General features: G+C 35.1%; 1 protein-coding gene across 9 annotated transcripts in view; it reads right to left on the bottom strand.

The window, feature by feature from the left end:
- LRP1B (LDL receptor related protein 1B) overlaps positions 1-23342 on the bottom strand; it is a 1831517-nt gene that overhangs the window by 570338 nt on the left and 1237837 nt on the right. For all 9 annotated transcript variants that reach the window (XR_013828854.1, XM_079925113.1, XM_079925117.1 and 6 more), the window contains 2 exons: positions 14349-14523; positions 13441-13535 (listed from right to left, as the gene is read on the bottom strand). Coding sequence is in view for 8 of the 9 variants with exons in the window: in XM_079925113.1 (XP_079781239.1) it covers positions 13441-13535; positions 14349-14523 (270 nt within the window). In the remaining variant the exon portion in view is untranslated. The remainder of the gene's footprint in view (positions 1-13440; positions 13536-14348; positions 14524-23342) is intronic.

Here is a 23342-nt window from a genome sequence, read left to right on the forward strand (position 1 = left end):
CCTACCTTTTTACCTATCTTTTCTATTATTATAAAAATGCAGAGGTAATCCATCTGCTTTGATTCTAACATTCGTTATTTTAAACCAAAGATTTCACTTAATATATTATTTTATTTGAACATTTTGATTTAAACCAGCTTATTTTTTAATTTAGACAATGTAACTTGCGAAAATTATATCACTGCTCTCATAGTAGGAACATTCCATACACTGATATAAGAAACAACTACACATTTTTGAAAAATATAATCTAACTATATTTTCCATATATCACTAAAAAAATTAAGTCCATTAAGTTTTAAGTGTTGTTACAATTAAGACTGGAAAGTTCATTTCTATGTGTCTCATTTCTTTTCTTTTTTATATCACTCAAAATAAAATCAATATACCATGCAATGTGGAATTAAAACAAAAATGCAAATATATAGAAAAAATTTTTTTAATTGAGGCTTTCTAGGGATAGTAATTATCTAATTTTTGCCATCACTTGTCAAATTTAATTTCAAAATTTTCATCCCTAGCAGTGCATTATAACTATCTGGAAAGCTATTAAAAATACCGATCCCAATCACAGAAATTCTAATTTAATTGGTTTATGTTGGTCCCAGGCATCAGTATCTTGAAGAACTCTCTCCAGGTCATTTTGGAATACAAAATTTAAGAAATTTCTTTTAAACACTGTATATTTTTATAATCTTTTAAATTTGAATTTTTAAAAGGTTCAATGAGGCCTTTTAAATTTTGCTGGAAAGTAGGTCATGATGAGATCTCTGGAGACAGAGGAATACTAAAGATGTAGATAGGGAAAAAAACATACTATGGATATTTAAATGTAGATGATTAACTTCAAGGCCTCTAGACGCGTATAAATAACATTGAAATCTTCTAAATATTTTCTTTGTAGTGTTATCTTCAGACAATGGAACACAACTTCTGCTTCTGGAATTGTGAAAGTTGTAGAAACTGGCTATTGAAAACACAAAAAATGGGAAAATATTGTAAAGTTGTATGCCCTACTATACTCGTAGAATAATTATAATGTTCTGGATATTCCAAAATGGAGAACTTTTCATAGTACACCAAAACAGGCATGATTATTCCTGGGGCAGCACTTTCTCTGAAACATTGAACTTTTAGCTTCAAAGGAGCATTGTTATTCCATGGAGAAGTAGAATAGGATTAATTGCCTACTCACAATTAGGCTATCTCAAGAAATGCTTTATCCCTTCTGAGAATACTTAGATTTTGTAAGATAAAGAATAAATATCCTGACTGGTGTGAAGTGATACCTCATTGCAGTTTTGATTTGCATTTCTTTAATAATTAGTGATGTTGAACATCTTTTCATGTGCCTCTTGGACATCTGTATGTCTTCTCTGGTGATATGTCTATTTAGGTCTTCTGCCAGTTTTTTAATTGAATTGCTTGTTTTTTTGATATTGAACTCCATGAGCTGTTTGTATATTTTGCAGATTCATCCTTTGTCCATTGTTTCCTTTGCAAATATTTTCTCCCATTCTAAGCGTTGTCTTTTCGTCTTGTTTATGCTTTATGGTGTCAGGGAAGGGGAAGCTGGGGCGAAGTGAGAGTAGCATCAACATATACACACTACCAAATGTAAAATAGATAGCTAGTGGGAAGCAGCAGCATAGCACAGGGAGATCAGCTCGGTGTTTTGAGATGACCTAGAGAGGTGGGATAGGGAGGGTGGGAGGGAGGCTCCCTATGTATGTATGCATACATATGTATGCATATGGCTGATTCACTTTGTTGTACAACAGAAACTAACACAGTATTGTGAAGCGATTATACTCCAATAAAGATCTATTAAAAGAAAAAAAAGAATAAATATCCTGAGGAAGCCCAAATTACTGTTTGTGTCCCTGGATTCTCTCTAAAGTGAACACAAATATAAACGGCCACCCTCCAATCACTTTGTCTAAGCGTCTCTGGGTTGATCTGACAGAAGGCTAGGTAGCCTTTGTGGCTACACACTCACTTCACCATTGTGAGGCTGTAATAATCAGAAGGTTATAAAAGGGCCTCATATCCTAGTGTCTGGTACATAGATGTACTTAATACATTTTACCTATTTATTAGTAGTATAGGTTTTTGTATTTCCCTTTCAAGCTAAAATCCTATTTTTAAAATTTACAACCATTTCTCTGGTAATCCCTACAAATGATAATTTTGAGATAATTTAATGAGAAATACTCAGATTGTGCACTTAATTTTTAATACAGTATTTTCTCAATTATACAGATACATCAAAATTAGAAACATCTGTTCTATGAAAGCCAATCAGAAATATGCTTCAGCCTGAGACAAAGTATTTGCAATCCACATATCCATCAAAAGACTAGGATCTTGAAAAGAACTCTCAAAACTCAATAGTTTAAAAAAAATAGAATTAGAAAATAGGGAAAATGAATGAACAGAAATCTCACAGAAGATATACATACGGCAAGTAAGTACATGAAAAAGATGTTTAACGTCACAGGAAAATGCAAACTAAAATGACAATGAGTATCACTACACACTTACAAAAATGACTACAATAAAGCTAGTGACAAAAATAAATGCTGGCAAAGACGTAGGAAAAAACTATATCACTGACACATTGCTGGTTGGAACGTAAAATGGTACAGCCACTCTGGAAAAGAACTGGGCAGTTTCTTATGAAATTAAGCATATTGTTACCATAGGTCCCACTAATTGCACTCCTGGGAATTTATCCCAGAGAAATGAAAATGGATGTTCACACAAAAACTTGTACATGAATGTTTATAACAGCTTTATTTGTTGTAGTCATGAAATGGAGCAGGACCCTATGGGCCTCCTGGGTACAAAAGCCTTTCTGTGTCCCCTTCCCTGAGTTCCAAAGGGCAGGTTCAAACAGCTGCTAATCAGGGAAGGGAGGGGATGTGGAGATAAGGGAGGAGCAGTCAAGAGACAATAGTACAGTCTAGGGGCAGTGTCCTGGTTCCCCCTCAAGGGATATACATAACATTATCTTTGAGCTCTTCTCAGAACTAAAGCCCCCAAATGGAAGACGTTACCTGCTTGACAAGCATTCTTCATTCCAGAGAAGGTCTGAATTGAAGGAATGCGGGCCCTGCGCTTACCGTCCCCTGATCTTAATCAGCAACCCTGACCCAGGACTATAAGACTCCTCACACCACGAGTCCCCCCCCCACCCCCCACAAGGTGGAGACACACAGTTTTGAGGGCATTAGCCTGCTGTGGCCCCCTTTGTCTGGCAAAGTAATAAAGCTATTCTTTTCTACTTCACCCAAAACACTGTCTCCGAGATTTAATTCAGTGTCGGTGTATAGAGGACGGATTTGGCTTCAGTCAGAAACTGGAATCATCCCATTTCCTTCAACAGGAGAATGTTTAGGTAAACTATGATATGTACATACCATGGCATACTACTCAGCATTAAAAAGGAAAGAAAAAAACAACAATAACAAACTATTGACACATGAAACAATTTTGATGACTCTACAAGGATAAATGCTAAGTGGAAAAAGTCAACCCAAAAGCTTACATACTGTATGATTCCACTTATATAACATTTTAAAATGACAAAATTTTAGGGCTTCCCTGGTGGCGCAGGGGTTGAGAGTCCGCCTGCCGATGCAGGGGACACGGGTTTCGTGCCCCGGTCTGGGAATATCCCGCATGCCGCGGAGCGGCTGGGCCCGTGAGCCATGGCCGCTGAGCCTGCGCGTCCGGAGCCTGTGCTCCGCAACGGGAGAGGCCACAACAGTGAGAGGCCCGCGTACACCGCAAAATAAATAAATAAAATGACAAAATTTTAGAAATGGAAGATAGTGTGGGGAGGAAAAAAAGGGGGAGGAGGGGGTAGGTGTGGTTATAAAAGGGTATCAAGAAGGATTGTTGTGATATTGGAATTATTCATTATCTTATTTTGCTTTTCTTTTTTCCCATCCACTTATCCACAGAACTCAATTCAGTTTATTCAGTATTTTGACTCTGATATTGGATACAGCAACCTATACATGTTATAAAATTGTACAGATCTAAATATACAAACACACAAATGAATACTAATAATACATAATCTGAATAAGATTGGTGGATTGTATTAAGGTCAATATCTTGAGTTGTAATATTTTACTGTAGTTTTACATAATATTCCAGTTGGGGAAAATTAGATAAAGTACACACGGAACCCCTCTGCATTATTTTTTATAACCGCACGTGAATCTAAAATTACCTCAATAAAAATTTCAATTCAAAAATATTATTCAACAAAAAGTTGAGAATGTAGGGCATTCAGAATATGCCACTCCAAAATAGACCTCTTTGGTTTAAAGATTATTTTGTCCTGAAGATAATTAAGAAACAACAGACACCAAAAATCAAAGCTCTCTGCCCTCCCTTTTTGCTGAAAGCGGGCTTAGCCTCTTAATCACCAGAGACAGGTCTAGATTTACCAGCCCAGAGACAGCACTGAGAGGAATCTATGTAACAAAAGTTACCAAAATGACCCTTATCTTTCCTTAGTTTTCCTCATATATTTACCTTCTCATAGTACGCCTTCCTTGAAAGTTTAAAACCTTTTTCCTTTATCTTTTTATTTCTCTACAAATTTATTGTTCTTTGGTAAGATGCTATATAAGCACAAGTTCTAACCACTCCTTTGAGTTACTCTTCAATGAGTTTCTCTCATATGTATGTGTGCTATGAGAGTTAATAAACTCTGTTTTCCTCTTTTTAATTTGTCTGTTGTCAGTCTAATTTCCAGGGCCCTAGACAGAGAACCTAGGATAGAGGAAATACTTTTTTGGTTTTTTTCTTCTACTCCAAGTATCTATATTGCCCTCATCTTAACTTGATCTAAAGGATTCCTTGAAATAATCCTCTCAATTCACTCCGCTTTAAGAAGTCACTGATGGGGCTTCCCTGGTGGTGCAGTGGTTAAGAATCTGCCTGCCAATGCAGGGAACATGGGTTCGAGCCCTGGTCCGGGAAGATCCCACATGCCGCAGAGCAACTAAGCCTGTGCGCCACAACTACTGAGCCTGCACTCTACAGCCTGCGAGCCACAACTACGGGGCCCACACACCACAACTACCAAAGCCTGCGTGCCTAGAGCCTGTGCTCTGCAACAAGAGAAGCCACTGCAATGAGAAGCCCGTGCACCACAAAAAAGAATAGCCTCCACTCGCCGCAACTAGAGAAAACCTGTGCTCAGCAACAAAGACCCAACGTAGTCAAAGATAAATAAATAAATGAATTAAAACAAAAAAAGTCACTGATGACACACAGTTACAGACCTAAGTTAATTAGTTCCTTATTACTTATTGTATCAAGTTAGGATTTCAGCATCTCCTCCATTCTCCCTCACATAAATCATTTTACTTGGGACAATTTATATTTCAAGCTCTTAATGTCCCAAGCTCTTACTTGGAACAATGTATCTTATAGTTCAAGCTCTTAGAATTATGTGCCTTGTGAAAATAACATGCAAAATTAGAGGAAAAACAGAGTCAGTGACAGTTTATTTCTTAAGAAGTATTTTGTTCTAAAAGATCATTTTAAAAGGTTTAATGCCTACAGTTTTATAATTTCCCTAAGCTATATTTATAGCTTGATAGGTAAAATAGAGCAAACTATTTTTAAAATCACTGAATTGTGTCATTTGAATATTTTAAAATTATAGTTCCTGTCAATATTATCCTAAATATTCCCTTGTATTAGATATTTTTTTCCCCAGACATGCAGAATAATTCAGTTTTTTTAGATATATCATGATTTTGTGCCTTTTAAGCCTGTTTTTTTTTTTCTACTAAGAATAAGGAGGGCTTCCCTGGTGGCACAGCGGTTGAGAATCTGCCTGCTAATGCAGGGGACACGGGTTCGAGCCCTGGTCTGGGAAGATCCCACATGCCGCGGAGCAACTAGGCCCATGAGCCACAACTACTGAGCCTGTGCGTCTGGAGCCTGTGCTCCGCAACGAGAGGCCGTGATAGTGAGAGGCCCGCGCACCATGATGAAGAGTGGCCCCCGCTTGCCACAACTAGAGAAAGCCCTCGCACAGAAATGAAGACCCAACACAGCAAAAATAAATAAATTAATTAATAAACTCCTACCCCCAACATCTTCAAAAAAAAAAAACTAAAAAGAATAAGGAAAGCCCCTTCTTCTGTCATACCTTAAAAACAAAAGCATATGTTTCCTTCAAGGTCCAGTTGAAGTTACAAAATATCACCAATTTGGTTACAACTCATTCCTCTATTTTTCTTTCTCACCAAGAATTAGTTGTACTATTTTTATAGTGTCTACTTACATTACCTTTATGGTGTCTGGATACAGTACTCATGAACAATATTGGTTTTTGTTGTTGTGTAACTCTACTAAAGGTCCCATCAAATGGTTTATATTTCTGTTTTTTTCCTTTACTGGACTATGACTTTGATAATGTGTCCCAGGTTTTATTTTCAGAGTCTGGAACCTAGTATACACTTCATAACCTTTTTTTTAATAACTTTTTTTTTTACACTCCATAACATTTGAATGAGTAAATGATCAGATTAAAAAATGTAACAAATTTAAATTATTTGTGTGTATATGAATGTGTAATTTTAATATCAGTTTGTTAATTCCTCCATTCTTTTTGGTAACCTATTATTATCATTTCTTTTGGGGTGCATAGCTCTATATGTTGATTAAACTTCATACATAATAAATATAACTGTGCTGAGTAATAAGTATATATATAACTGTATTACATCAAGCAAGGAAACATATCCAGAAATTTAACCTTATTTTTAAAAATTGAGGTCCCTGAGTTCTTTTGATATGGTAAACAGTGTTTATGAATATTATCCATGAATAGATTTAAAAATCCACATATAAGGGTTAGAATGATTAAACAATAAAAAAAAATGCTTGGTAGGTTTCAAGAAGGTGTACTTGAAGGTTGAGTAAACAAATGACTTTTGGTTGGGATTACATTAATTTATTTATTTTAAAAAAAACTTATTTATTTTTGGCTGAGTTGGGTCTTTGTTGCTGTGTGCGGGCTTTCTCTAGTTGTGGTGAGCGGGGGCTACTCTTCCTTGTGGTGCGCAGGCTCAGTAGTTGTGGTGCACGGGCTTAGTCGCTCTGCAGCATATGGGATCTTCCCGGACCAGGGCTCGAACCCATTTACCCTGCCTTGGCAGGCAGATTCTTAACCACTGCACCACCAGGGAAGCCCTGGGATTACATTTAAAATGAACAGAAAACATCAAGAAAATAAAATATGTAGTTATACTAGATTCTTAAGAATAAACCATGAAGGGTAATGCTGATTGACAAGCCAATATGCTTTATATGAGGCTTGAGGGATAAAATTCATAATATATAAACATTTTAAACTCTGAAATGGCTTTAAGTAGTAAATTAAAATCCCATTTTGTAAACTGCTCTAAGCATTTAATGTATCCAAGACTGAGCAATAAATCTTAATTGAAAATATTTAGTTCAACAATGTATAATGGTAATGTTGATTTGTATTTAACAGAAACAAAGTTATTCAGCCCAAACTGCCTGAAGGCTGCAATTACTTGGTCTTCAGTGATACACACTCATAAAATGCCAAGTTGGGTGTTTTGATAAGATCACTATGCACTTCTCTTTCAAGTATTTCATGCATATGGATTTAACAGAAAACAAGTAAGGGAAATCCAGTGAATTAAAATATGAAAACAATTCCACAACTAGAAGGCCTAGTATATCAGTGACATTACTGTTTAAAACATGCATTTAAAGATTCAGAAATAATTAACTGTGAGGCAAAATTGACACAGAGGTGAGACTGGTTCTTGCATACCCCTGGCTGCTTAGAAAAGCTGACTGCAGTGTCCTACTTGTTGCCACATTTCTTAGGAGTACATAAGCTCTAGATTTTTCTTTCCCACCTTCCATGCTTGACTAAGTACCAGTTTTATTCCTTGATCTTTGCTTGAGGTCAGGTAATTACTATATGAAATGAGCCTCTCTAGGCATAGCATATGGTTAAGATTTAATATGACTTTGGAAGCAGATAAACTTGGTTTTGAATCCCAACTCTACCATTCATCACAGGCAACTCATTTCTTTCAAGAAGCCTCGGTTTCTGAATCTATAAAGGAAGAGTAAGAAAGTCTTCCAGAAATGATTACCATGAGATGATTAACGAAAAGCATTTTGCAAGTGCTTAATATATTCTAAATCCATAACAAGTAGTCACTATAATTATGTTATTTTTGTTGCCAAAGTGACATCCTCATCATATATCCCAGGCTAAGTGCATACAACCACAAAGGTGTAACTTCACAGTGAGAATACAGGTTTCATAAAGGGTTATAGAAAATGATTGTTTTCATTTGACACTTCCCAGCCTTACGAGACAGAATATTGTTTTTTCTCCTTACATCTTGTACATTTTTTCCATGCATTTTTCTATACATTTTTTCCAAAAATAATTTATAATCTGACAGTCAATATGCAAAAGGAGAAAAATCAACTGAACAGTAGCTCCTGCTTTCTTAATCACCTAATTTTCTTCATGGAAATGGTTCAGGGAATGCAGTGGGCAGGAGTTTAAGCCAGAGATGGCTCAGACAGATTCATCATGAGAAAGTAATTACAATAACTTCCTGCAGTGCAAAATATCAGTGAAATTCAATGAGTAAATAACACAGTAACGAATATCCCTATGTATGTAAGTATTTCATAGGTATGACAGTCATTGTATACCAACAAAAACAGGTTTGTACTTATTTTTTCACACATTCATATGTTCACTTATAGCACTGAAAAATTCCATTTTATAAATCATCTCAGGGGGATAGTTCTAAAAGAAACTTATAAAGTGGGATTACAGTGGCATGAATTCTTGAGAGTATTTCAAAAATTCTACTATCAAATGTTTCCTTATGAGACTTAACCTTGATACTACACTAAAAGGCAGTTTTAATTTGTGTATAAACCAAAAAAAAATTTTTTGGTCCACTTATTCACATCACAGCTCTAAATTGTCCATTAAGAGAGGAAAAAAAAAAAAAGCAAGAAAAGAACTTTTAGAAAAGAAAACACAATAATCTGAAATATTTCAGTATTTTGTGTAAATTAGTAAACAATATAACTTGCTGAATATATTTTAAGAAAGTGGTTCAAGCACACAGTGAAAATGCTAACTTAAAAAAAAAGTTACTATGCAACACAGTTTTAATCTATTTTAATCAGTATCTACAATACTCTTGAAACCAGCATTGTCTTTACTGGTGCCATTCCTCACAAATAAAGAATTTAAACTGACAATATAGTTAAGACTTTCCTGCTATAAAGTTAATCACCAATAATATTTTTTATAGTTAATTTACAGATAAGAGTCTCTCTAGCCTATTGGGATAGATCAAAAATTGCAATTAACAGGGTTGCAATGAATAAGGGTTACATTCAAAAGAACTTGGTTTTATATTTATACTATGTGCTAAAAAACAAACAAACAAAACAAAACTTGCCGATAAGTAGATAAATTGACCAATTGATTTGTGTTTGTTCTTTCTTTTTATGAGAAATATCTGAGTTGCTAATGAGAGCTGATGGGGTTCAGGACAGGCCACCCCAAAATGTGCTATGTTGGCATATTGATTTTTTTTTTCTTGTTGATAGTTGTTAATTTATTTTTTAACTTTTTATTTTATATTGGTGTACAGTTGATTAACAATGTTGTGTTAGTTTCAGATGTACAACAAAGTGATTTAGTTATACATATACATATATCTATTCTTTTTCAAATTCTTTTCCCAATTAGGTTGTTACAGAATATTGAGCAGAGTTCCCTGTGCTATACAGTAGGTCCTTGTTGGTTATCCATTTTAAATATAGCAGTGTGTACATGTCAATCCCAAACTATCCCTCCCCCCAACCCTTCCCCCATATTGATTATATTGAATTAAAGTTACTTAAGAAACAGCTGGTGAAAGAAAAATACTCTGAGCCTCTTTTGTTTGCCTGAAAGCAGGGACTAATTCCCTCATTGGGAAGGTATCCTCCCTATACCAGGAAGATAGAAGGCATCCTTATCACCAGAGATAGGGAATTCAAGGCCAAGAAAGCAGTATAAATAAGCTTTGTTACTTCATTATTTTGGAACTGCAAGCCCAAACCCCCTTGTTTTTTCAAATCTTCACAAATAATTGTTTCTTTGTCTAAAAGGTATAAATGCTGCCTGCTTTGGTCACTTCTTTGGGTCTCATTCTTACGGGGCTCCCATACTTACATAATTAATTTTTTTTCTCCTGTTAATCTGCCTTCTGTCACTTTAATTACAGGCATACCTCATTTTATTGCTCTTCACTTTATTGCACCCTGTGGATACTGTGTTTTTTGCAAATTGAAGGTTTGAGTCTACCCTGCATCGAGCACCATTTTTCCAACAGCATTTGCCTACTGCATGTCTCTGTGCCACGGTTTGGTAATTCTCACAATATTTCATAATTTTTTATTATTATATTTATTATGGTGATCTGTGATCAGTGGTCTTTGCCATTACCACGATGACTCATTGAAGGCTCAGATGATGGATGGCATTTTTTATCAATAAAGTATTTTTTAATTAAGGTATGTACATTTTTTTTAAGACATAATGTTATCACACACTTAAAAGACCACAGTATGGTGTAAGCATAACTTCTATATGTACTGGGAAACCAAAAATTTCATGTGACTCGCTTTATTGTGATATTTGCTTTATTTCGGTGGTCTGGAAATAAATCTGCAATATCTCTGAGGTATGCCTGCACTACCTCAGCCAAAAGAACCTAGAAAGATAGAGGAAAAAATTTTCTTCTCCTATAGAGCCAAATGGCCACAGGGTTAGACAGGGAATATAGGAGAAACAGCAAGAGGAACACATTTACACATGGACAGCACAGTCTGTTATTCAGCATCACAGACACCATCAGTCTTAGCACCTGGTTGACATGACTAGTAACCTGAAGTAGAAAGTTACTGGAAGGAACTTGTAAGCAATACTTATTTGTAAATCACATCAAAAACTTCTAGAACAAGATGGGGGCCCAGTTGTCTATTGGTCCTAAGGGGCTATGCTGGGAAGATCTGAGAGCAGAACCCGGTACTTCAAACTTGTTTGCCTCTTAGCATCAGCATTAAGACAATATAGATGTGCATAAAAATTTGCTCATCTCAGAGGCCCACTTAGTTACATATGTTCCTCTGCTAGATTTCTATGGATTCTGTTCTATGTTTATTCTTAACTGAATTCATTTATACGTACTCAATACTGCAGACAATCAAATCATTCAAATTTCAGTCTATTGGACCCAATATAATTTCTACTACTACTCCTGATAGGTTCTATTATTAAAGGCCAGATGTTCTTTTCATAAGTTTTCCTCATTTAATCCTCATGAGAACTTTACAAAATAGGCATTTTGCCTTGATCTTACAGATAAGGAAAGCAAGTACCACCGAGCTAACAGTAATTTGCTCAAGGTCACTGAGATAAATTCACTTAATGGGATCTAAAATGATTTAGGTTCGTGTGCCCCTAAAGCAAAAGGACAATGTCAAATTTTTATCAACAGGCCGAATACAAAATCTGATACTCAATAAAAATCTGTTTATTGAATAAATGAATGTCTGACTCACAAGCCATACTCATTAATGCTGACTTAAGATATGGTTTGTAATAAGGTTCTGGGTTATTTCTGGGAAAACAGTCTATCTTGCACAAATTAAAATTTAACAGTATAATTCTGAATTTATTTTAAAGTAATTTTCAAATATAACAATAACTGACATGAAGTAGGCATTTAATATTTGTTACTGGATGTTTAATCATCATCCATACACAGTTAAAACTATCACTTGGTGTATAACACCTGAGGGGCCAACTACAAAGTGTAAATAGTAACACTAATTCTTTTTCTTACAAACTTTCTTTATATAAGCTTCATATATACCTGTTCTTTAATTTATTTTGAGTAGGAAAATGGAAATTTAGTATGAAAGAAGATAAGGTTTTTCCCCTTATAAAAACGAGCGTATAAATGAACATTTTGGTGTAACCTATAGCTACCACATTACAATGTAAGGACTTTATTTGCTCATACTATTTCAGTCATACTCACTTTTCCGTATTAAATATTCTGAACAACTCCAGATAAGAACCAACTGAATTGCTTTAGTCCAAATTAAATCCTTTGTATGGGTCCTAATCTTGTAGAGTCCCTTGTTTCTTCTGTTCTATCATCTTCTACACAGAAGTATTAGCATTTCAATTTGCCTTTAATGTCTAACACTACCTTGAATTTCAATTGTGTATCAAATCTTAGAACACAATCCAGAGAAAAGAGTTGTTAATAGTATCATTTTACATCACAAGGTTTATTCTACGGACCACATAAAAAGAATTATTTATGGCAAATCTTGTTGATATTATTGCTTTATTGAATCATCACTATTAAAAATGAGATACTTCAAGAAAGTATACTTCCACAGTTCTAAAACTAAGAAAAAATTGCTGAAAAGCTTCATGGTGTAGGGATTTTACCCCAAGATTTAAAAATACACAGTATTCAATTCAAAGCAAAATTATGACTTTCTTTTGTATATTCCATCATTGCACATTTAATATAATATCAAAATTCAGGTTCAATATTGGATTTTTAAAAAGACGTACGTTGAGATGATAAATTAAGGCAATATGGTAATTCTTGCCTCTCAAAGAAACAGAAGAGAATATGAGGAAAGAGTGATTACAGTTTGAAAAGAATAGTACAATGTATAGATATCTATTTGAAAAGAACAGTATAGTGTAACTTTATCTTCTAAAAGAATCTTTGTACTTTGATTTTCAAAGATCACTTATGGGAATGAGTCAAAGCTCTCTTTCAGCACCATGAAATTTTACCTGATGAGTTACAGTGGTTAACAAAGGTAGAATGGCAAACTAAATAAACACCCTGCAGAGTAAGTGAAAATTGCTGAAAACTAAATATTAAATACTTAAACTCAAATCATTGCAACTATTAATAATGCCACAATGATGATGATCAGAGGAGGCTTCAGTACATCATATTGCTACCATAGCAAATGGTGTATTAGATATTCACCAGTGAGAATAAGATATTATATCTATTAATTACATTAAGTTTTAAGCAACTTCCATACTTAAGATATTGTAAAAATTCTCTTATCAAAAAAACTTAACTTCTTTTCCAGAAAAAGAATGTTTCTTCCCTACCCTACATGGACCAAATGGATTCCATAAGATTGATAAATTTCTCATTTAATTTATATTACTAGTCTATAATATTTTCTTTCAGGCTCTAGGTCAAAGATCCATTGTACAAGCACAGATCTGTCATATTAAAAACTACAGTGATTAACTATAAAAAAAAAACCAGAACTTACCAACCGGTTCCTTTTGATTCTGAAAGAGAATCTTGCTATTACTGCCATCCATATTTGCCATATTAATTGTGTTTCCATCCGTCCAGTAGAGTTTCCTTAATTCAAAAGAGATATGGTTTAAAAATATTAGATATAGACCTACTTGTTGACTAGAAGCATACATTGAAGAACAAAGTTAATATTAAAGTAAATTCTTGGCTCAGGATAATGTTTTTTCAGGAAGGCCCCAGATTGTTGAGCCACTTGCCTGGGAAGAAAGTACCACTTGCTTTTTCCTGTCACTGAAGGACAATTATCTCACTTACTTTCCCGCACCTACATTCACAACTGAATATTTAACTATGACTACAGTAAATTATTTCCATTTAAAGTCATTCATCAAGATTGAATCCTCTTGGCTTGGAGAAATCAGGCACCAGAGAAGGGAACAAAGTCATTTCAATCATTCCAGTTGAAAGCACTCAGGAGAAAGAATTTCTTTTAGCCCTACCCAAGTTCTCTACATGGGTACATGATGACTAGCCAGAAGATGGGAGAATCTGATCTACTTAGCAGTGACCATAATACTAACACACAGTAAATATGTTATTAACAACTGGTATTTGAAATGAAATTAACAACTTCTCCTGGCATCTTTTTTTTAAAATTCTGAACTGTCACTCTTTAGAAACATAAATTGATAAAATTTTACAATAATATATAAAAATCTGATTTCATGCAGAAAACAGAAATCTCTAACCAGGGATCTCGTACAACTTCCATGTTCACATTTGCTCTTTTGACTGTATAGCTTATATATATGTATGTATGTATGTGTGTGTGTGTCTTGAATTCAACAAAGCTTTACATAAAATCAGAGCAAAAGTGTGTAAAATTTTTGAAAAATTAAAAAAATAATCATACTTTACCCCCTGACTGGGTGAGCTGCTAGACACTGTGGCTTATCGATTCCGTGGATAATTGAGGTTTTCAAGGAGCCATCTAGTCTTGCCACGTTAATTTGCGTTTCATCAAATTCTGAGCTAATCCAGTATAAATTACGTGAGACCCAGTCCACAGCTAACCCTCTGATACTCTGAATATCTGTACAACAGGAAAGAGAAAATTAAAAATGAACGAAGTTTTTCATTCTTTTGGCTTTCTAAGTCAGTTATTTTCTGTCTCAGGGAAAATTTAATTTACACTATTAGTTAGCTAATATTGTACAAGACTGTAATCTCATTCCCTTATCAGCCCTTCTTAAGGCATGAATAATCATTAATGTCTTACTGCTGAGCCATTTGAAAACCTGAAGTAACAATTAGCATTGAAATTACACTAACAGTCAATGATTCACTAGTAAACACTTAGGAGCAAACACAGGCAGCAGTCCTATGAGCCAAGGTGACCAAAATTCAAATTAGAGTAATAGCTTCTCTAGTTGATGGTACATCTTTCTAGTTAGGAGAAAGTACTGTGGGCCATCAACAAATGGGCCATTTTATGTTTTAAATGCCAATTTGTTACTGAAATGAAATAAAACAATTCAACTTTCCAAAAAGTATTACCAGAGTTGAACATTTTTAAAATGGATAATTAACAGAAATTGACAGAGATATGAACAAAGAAACTAAAGCCCTTTTAACATTCCTCCAATGTGGATTCTACAGAAATTACTGAAATCTAATTATGTTTTGATTCATTACATCCAATATGAATATTTGGGCTGCTATTACTTGATGATTCAATCAGGCATCTTTTTTAAAAATGATGGAATTTAGGCTAAAATATAATTGCACATTTAAATTAAAGAAACAAATTAAAATGTTCAAAACAATGGATACTAGGAAATCTTTTTAACATATTAACAGGTAAAGCAGGCCAATTTAGTTCCCAATCTGTGGCATTTGACTACTTTTACTTGGTTTCGCCTTTATTTCATAAAGTTTTAACGTTTTCTATCATGCTGTACCTCTTAGGGTTCTCCAGACCCCTGCTACTCAAATTTATAAGACACCTGGAGACTCTTAAAAGGAAGATTCTGATTCAGTAGGTCTGGGGAGGGTCCTAAGATTCTGCAAGTTATAACTAGCTCCCAAGTGCTGTAGTCACTACTCCAGAGCAGCAGTTCCAATCCAAATACTGCTAGAAACCCAGAGCAGCTGCTACTTAGCTCTTCTAATTGCTACATCTTCCCTTTTTATCATTTTCAAAAGATGCCACCAAGCTAGATTTCCAGAAAGCGAAAACTCTGGATTTGTAAGGTCTGCTAACTAGTTCAATTTTTTTAAAAAAAATACATTTATTTATTTATTTATTTATGCTTGGCTGCGTTGGGTCTTCGTTGCTGTGCGCAGGCTTTCCCTACTTGCAGCTACAGGGGCGACAATCTTCACTGTGGTGCGCAGGCCTTTCATTGCTGTGGCCTCTCTTATTGCACAGCACGGGCACTAGGCATGCGAGCTTCAGTAGTTGTGACACTCAGGTTCAGTAGTTGTGGCTCACGGGCTCCAGAGCCCATGCTCAGCAGTTGTGGCACATGGGCCTAGTTGCTCCGCAGCATGTGGGATCCTCCTGGACCAGGGCTTGAACCCATGTCCCCTGCATTGGCAGGCAGACTCCCAACCACTGCACCACCAGGGAAGTCTCACTAGTTCAAAATTTAAAGGAGTAAAATAAGGGAGGCCTGGCAATTCTGGGTCAGCTGTGAAGTGCCGTGCTGGCATGGTAGGCTCTACCCCAAGTTTACATCCTTGAGTCTTAACAGAGCCTGCTCAATATTCTTTTTATTATTTCTAAATAACTTTTAATCACAGTGCCCTTAAAAGGGATTCCCCATGTTTCAATTTCTCCTGTAAGCAACAACTTCTCATTCTGCAAGTTACCTTTCATCATTAATTTCTGGTAAGTTGGCAAATTTTGTATGTGAACTTCATTTCTCAACCCAACACTTGAAATTTACTTTTATTTTTAGTTATTCTCATCCAGTTCCCTCTTTTCTCAAGGGAAGAAAAAGTAATACAACACCTCTGTAAAGCTAAACCTGCCAAGTCAGATATTTATTTGCCTCACCCAGAATATTTATTCTTCCTCCTTCACTCTCTGGACTTAATTGGTTGCTGAGAAACAGTAATGAGAAGATTTGGCTTCCTGTTCTAGGTTGGGTGCCTATTTTTTGTCCTTAAATCGCTTAAATTTTGGCCTTTTTTTTATCAGCAAAATGAGGATAATTATAGATAATTCATAGGATTGTTGTGAATATTAGAGTATGTGTGTTCATGCAGCTTAATTCAGGGTTGAGGGATACTTTGCCAAACCAAGGACTTAATACTTTCTGCTTTTTTACCCTGAATTGCTTGGTACTGGCAAAAATAAAATAAGTTTTTATTTCCTCTAAAATACATGTTATCCAGAGTTTGTTTGGTTTTTTTCCGCTGTCTCTTCTGCTCAAAATCCTTTTACTTATTTCTGATTGACTCTTAATCATACAGCCTAGAGAAGACATTGCATTCTGAAACTGGAAATCATAGCCAAATGTAAGCTATGAATACCTTTTAGTCCTTGTGAATTCTGTAGTTCATGCTCTCTCAAATCTATTTCTATCTTTACTATTGCAGAGCATACAGTCTTTTTCTTCTTTCAAGCAGTTGATTTAGTTGCTGCCAGGTTATTTTTCTGACTAGAGAGCTCTGGATCATGACCTTTGGTTGCCCCAAGGTATTCTATTGCTTCCAACCACTCAGAAAGTGATATCTAAATTCCTTAGCCTGGCTTTCTGTATAATCTGAATATAATTACCTTTCCAACCTTATTTCTCACTATTTTTAGCCAATTATCTTATTACACTTCAGTCATATTGATGTGTTCTCAGATTCCCAGCCTTGTCCTAAACTTTCCAATCTATATAGAATTACCTGGACCTCACATCCAATCACATCTTCACTTTTCTAAATCTCATGCAGAATAGGCCAGCTGATAGGCAACATCATCCTTCAACCACAAAAACCTAATCAATTCTCCTATATAGTCCAGCCATAAAGATTTTCTTTATCTACCTAACTCAACAGGACTATATCTGGTCAATCCCTTTCTACCTAATGTGATAATTATTTGTTAACATACTAGTACTTTCACATATACTTCTTGAAGGTGGGCTCCTTGCTAATTTATCTTTATAGCTCCCCACCCCAAACGTATACAACATTGCCTTCAAAATAAATATTTTTAATGAATTGATGAATGAATTCATGATATGCACAATCCATAATTTTAAGGATATGTGAGCTGAGCTAAAACTATCAGATGTAAGATCCTCAAGTGTATTTTCAGGAGTACATATCTAAACATATACTGAGGCAATCTCAATTCTCATTTTCTATCCTCACCCTTTTCCTGTCTATTAGTTTGGAGCTTCTAATTATCAGCTTTATGCCTAAGATAAATTTTATGTCTTTTCTGACCACCACTAATGCCCAAGTCTCATTGTTTTCGAGTGTCCTGGTAAATTCACAGTAAAGGGGTGGGGGGGAAGAATAAAAACTGCAATATGTTTAATGATATTTTTCTTTTTTTAATAAAAATACTAAAATAATGAATTGACTCAACTCTTGTTTTCAAGTAAGTCAGGCCAAGACCTCTGAACAAGTTTCTCAGAAAGTTCAATTTACTATTTCCAGGGACTCTCACTTCTTGAAGAAAGGCAGATTAGATATTCATAAAAGCCCTCCATTGCCACAAAATTCCCTGATGTATATTAAATTGTAACTTTTAAATGCATTGTTGAGATCATAAGACAGACAGGAATATCTCTAAGTGCTAACACACACTTGTATGTTAGCTAAAATCATAAAGGAAGGGAAGTGGGAATACAGATTTGGTGTTGCCACTGGAACCAAAACTTGTAATGATAATGTACAGATTCCAGGATTATTAGTTGCTCAGTGCAAGAGGATTCAGTCCTTAAACTCACAAAAAGTAGCAGAGCTAAACAAGAGCAATCCCAGGATATCAGAAGGATCTACATCCTTGGGTGAGTGGGAAATAAAAAATCTGCCTACTTAAAAAGGAGAATAATTTTTAAAATAAATATAAAACATTTTTTTCTGTCTCTTTCCTGGGTATGAAAAAAAAATTCTAAGCATAGGTCTACACTTAGGTAAGAGATTAATAGTATATAAACAAGGTATTCATTGGTTGGGTAGAGGAGAAATCAAACTAAAGTGATTCCTGGCTTATCGTCACTCCTTTTCCCTCCAACAAAAGCAAATTCAAATCCTCTATGGAAGAAAAAAAATTTTTAACCCAGGCCCTCACAATTTCCATAGACTATCTCCTCATAATTGATCAGAACAAAAAATTAAAACAAAAAATTAAAAGAAATGAGACATAAGACCAAGAATAAAGAGAAAAATAAACAATAGGTTTAAGTCTCCAAAGCCTACATGTTTTAAAATTATTATGTGTAAGATAAAGAAAAATGCATGGAATGTTTTAAAGAAAAATATATGCTTCAAAATAATAAGCAAGGTACAATATTTTAAAAAATCTTCTTGGAATATATATAAATGAGAAGCAAAAATAACTTGCAAATATTAAAAAAAATAATTCATTAGATGGATTAACCAGCAGGTTAGACAATAGTTACTGCAAGACAGCTAGTGAACTGCAAGACAAATTGAAGGAAGTTAGCCAGAGAAAGCACAGAGAAACAAAAAGATTAGGTGAGTTGGAGGTTAGAATGAATAACCTACCATACCTAGTCAGAGTTTACAAAGGAAGGAATAGAGAGACTAGGCTAGAAAAAATGGTCAGATTGGTGACCATTGAGGGTTTTTCCTCCTGTGCTGATGAAAGACATGACCCAAAAGGAAGTACAACACACGTTAGGTTGCTAAATAAAAATATTATCAGGAGGAAAAAGAAGATCTTCAAAGCATCTAGAGAGAAAAGACACATCCTGCAAAAAAGAATGACAATTAGACAGAGATTCTCAGCAGCAATAAGAGATGTGAAAAGATAGCGAAATAATATCTGGAAAGGGTTGAGAGAAAGTAACTCTAAACTTGGAATTTGTACTCAACCATCATTGTCTTTCAAACTACACTTAAACATCAACAAAAAGATGGGCAAAAACTCAATAGCCATGTCTCCAAAACAGATATAGAAATGGCCAACAAGAACACAAAAGGATATTCAACAACACTAATCATTAGGAAATGCAAATCATGACCACAAGTATATACCACTTCATACCCATTAGGATGGCTACTGTAGAAAATGAACAAACAAAAAACAAAAGAAAAACAGAAACAAAATAAAAATATTGGCAAGAATATGGAAAAATTGGAACACTTGCAGGTTGTTGGTGAGAATTTAAAATGGTGCAGACTTGTGGGATACAGTATGGCAGTTCCTCAAAAAATTAAAAATAGAATTACCATATGATCCAGCCATTCCACCTCTGGGTATATGACTAAAAGAATTTAAAGGTCTCAAAGAGATATTCATATACCTATGTCCACTGCAGCATTATTCATAATAGCCAAAAGTGAAACAACCCAAATGTCCATTGACTGATGAATGTATAAACAAATTGTGATACATACGTACAATGGAATATTATTCAGCCTTAAAAAGAAAGGAAATACTGACAGGCTACAATATGGATGAACCGTGAAGATATCATGCTGAGTGAAATGAGCCATTCACAAAAAGACAAATACTATATGATACCTCTTATATGAGGTACCTAGAAAAGTTAAATTCATAGACACAGAAATAGAATGGTGATTTCCAGGAGATGAGAGAAGGGGCATGGGGAGTTGTTGCTTAATGGGCATAATTTCATTTTGCAAGACAGAAAGAGTTCTGGAGATGGTCACACACTGTGAATATTCTTAACACTACTGAACTGTACAATTAAGAAGGGTCAAGGGACTTCCCTTGCAGGGGGTGCAGGTTCGATCCCTGGTCAGGGAACTAAGATCCCACATGTTGCATGGTGCGGCCAAAAATAAAATTAAAAAAAAAAAATAGAAAGGTCAACATGATAAACTTTATGTTATGGGTATTTTACTACAATTAAAAAAAAACTTTAAAAAAAGAAGAATAAATAAATATATTTTCAGATATTACATCAGATTATCACTAACAGATTCTCACTAAACTAAAGGAACATTAAAGGATGTAATTCAGAGAGAAGAAAAAAGATTACAGAAAGAAGGCCTTAAATGAAAGAGGGATGGAGGTAAGCATACAAATCGGTTAAAATGTAGAGAAATCTAAATGAAAAAGGACTGGCTGTCAATTCTCTGCTTGTGAGACATCTTTTTTTTTTCCTATGAAGTGGACCTGCTGACACCAGCTTCTTGGGTGTGAACACAAAGACTTCTACCCCAAATCAGGCATGCCTTCAAAGGAGGAAGGGATCCCAATTCTTATAACTTTCTGAGGGCAGTTATGGTTTCACCCAATCAAAACTCATTTGCAGTAGGTTTCTGGACAATTATTTTACTGTTCTTAGAAGCAAAGTTTAAAAAATCAAATTGGTAATGCTTGTAAAAAGCTTTCTCAAGGGAACTTTGTAAATATTAATATTCTATTTGTTGCACTTATGAAAAACTGATCATACAAATATATATACATGTATGAGTTATATATGTTACTATATATAACACATGATATGCAAATTAATAAAACATCCATAAATCCATGATCCAGCTTAAGAACATTATAAATACTTTAGGAGCCTTCTATGCTCACCCTCACTAATTTTATGCCTCTCCAACTCTGAACAATTGAGCATTTACCATGGCCTTGGTTTTGTCACTTTTAACAAATATGTATGCATTCCCAATCTTTTTTTTTTTTTTTGAGAGAACATGGGGCAGAATTATAACTTTTTGACTAATCTTTATATTCTTAATGTCCTAAACCTATAATTATTCCTATCTTATAGAAACAACTCGATGCTGATTTGGGAAAAAATTCTGAAGCAAGCTTCCTTCTTTTATTTTCATCTGGATCAATGTCTCCAATATCTTTCCAATAATTTGGTCAACTTCACCTCTCTTTCATTCATCAGGTTCAATTACTTCTACATCTACTCTTGGTGTCTGTCACCTTCTTATATCTAAATTTTGTTTCAGATTTGGAACATCTCTGTAACTTTCTAGTTGTATCCTTGTCTATAATTTCTCACTTATCTAACTATCAGGTTGATAATGTGATTTATCTTCAAAAGAGTTTGAATGACCTATACCCATCTGTAAAAGTCTTCAGCAGCTTTCCACTGTCTTGAGGGAAGAAAACTAAAACAAAACAAAAAACAAAAACAGCTCCTCTGGTATAAGACCCTCTGTGATCTGCCATGATATGAACCTTCTAGTTTACTCTTTTACAAGATCTATCTGCCCCTCACTGCTTGCTCCTCTGTATGTATGTATGTCCAGATCTTTGTGCCTACTGATAGCTTAACCAGATTGATCTTGCTACAGTTTCCTCCAGAACCCTCATTTCACCACCTCCTCCTAAGTGGGAAATTTAGTAATCCCATGTAAGAACTCAGTACTCCTTGTGCCAATTTTGTAAGAAGTGGCTTACACCTTATTAACCTCCTTATTTCATTGAGTCTTATACTTTAGTTAGATGTTTACAATTCACTCTCACCAGATATAAAGCTCTTTGAGGCTATAGATTGTCTTAGTGAAATAATTGCTATCTCCCCACCCATTCAACATCCCAGATACAAAACCCAGAATATGGTGTGAGAAAAAAAAAAAAAAAAGCCCATGGAGTAAACTAAAATAGCATTTCTATCTTTCTAACTAAAAGATAAAGAATATATGTGGGAAGTATTGCTCATTTAGCACCCATTGCTATAGATACACAGTTCTCAATGGAATGGCATTTATAGGTATCATTTTCGCCTTTCTTTCTTTCTTTTCTTTACTCTCCTCTTTTTTAAATCACAGATGTTGACATTCTTCCACCAAAAGGCTTCCTGGGTGAAAATGAAAGTTGAAAATTCTATTCAGTAACAGGCAAAACAACAGATGTTCCCTGTCTAAACTTTCTACTTTAATTCAAGGACTGTTTCCAAAATCTAGATCTCACTGATTTGGGGCCCAATTCTTTTTTTTTTTTTTTGGTGGTTTCACCTTAGACTTGGGCTGAGGAAAATATGAAGAGTGTCTCAAGAAAAATTCCAGTAGATGGAAGACAATGAAGTGAGAAAATACAGAGGCCAACAGTATAAGAAGTAAGAGAAAGGCCAAAGAGTCATTTACAAGGAATCTAAAAGATGAAAGCATAAAATAAAGTACAATTACTGGCAGGATTTAAGATACTTTGATGCATTCAGAAACTGAACTGTCAAAAGTTCATCTCAAGTTTCTCTCTTTTTTTTTTTTTTTGCGGTGCGCGGGCCTCTCACTGTTGTGGCCTCTCCCGTTGCGGAGCACAGGCTCTGGACGCGCAGGCTCAGTGGCCATGGCTCACGGGCCTAGCCGCTCAGCGCATGTGGGATCTTCCCGAACCGAGGCACGAACCCGTGTCCCCTGCATTGGCAGGCAGACTCTCAACCACTGTGCCACCAGGGAAGCCTCTCAAGTTTCTCTTTTAAGGGAAGGACATATCAGTCCCTAACAAGGTTTCACTTTGGAAGAAAGGGAAAAGCAACGTCATTTAACTTGTGGGGCAGCCAGAAACTGAGTTGTCCTTGAAAATGTCTATTCCTCAACTTTCATATTCAGTTATTTCATATATTTACTCATTGATACCTCAATGATTTTTCCACATTTCACTATCTCTGTTGTTTCCACCCTTGTCCAGGCTTCCATCACCTCTTACTAAAACCACTATAGCAGCCTTGTTTCCCAGAGTCTACTGCTCCTCCTACCCCCCAACCCAGACCTTTTCAATTT

The sequence above is a fragment of the Stenella coeruleoalba genome, assembly GCF_951394435.1.
Source record: "Stenella coeruleoalba genome assembly, chromosome: 6".
Taxonomy (NCBI): Eukaryota; Metazoa; Chordata; class Mammalia; order Artiodactyla; family Delphinidae; genus Stenella; species Stenella coeruleoalba.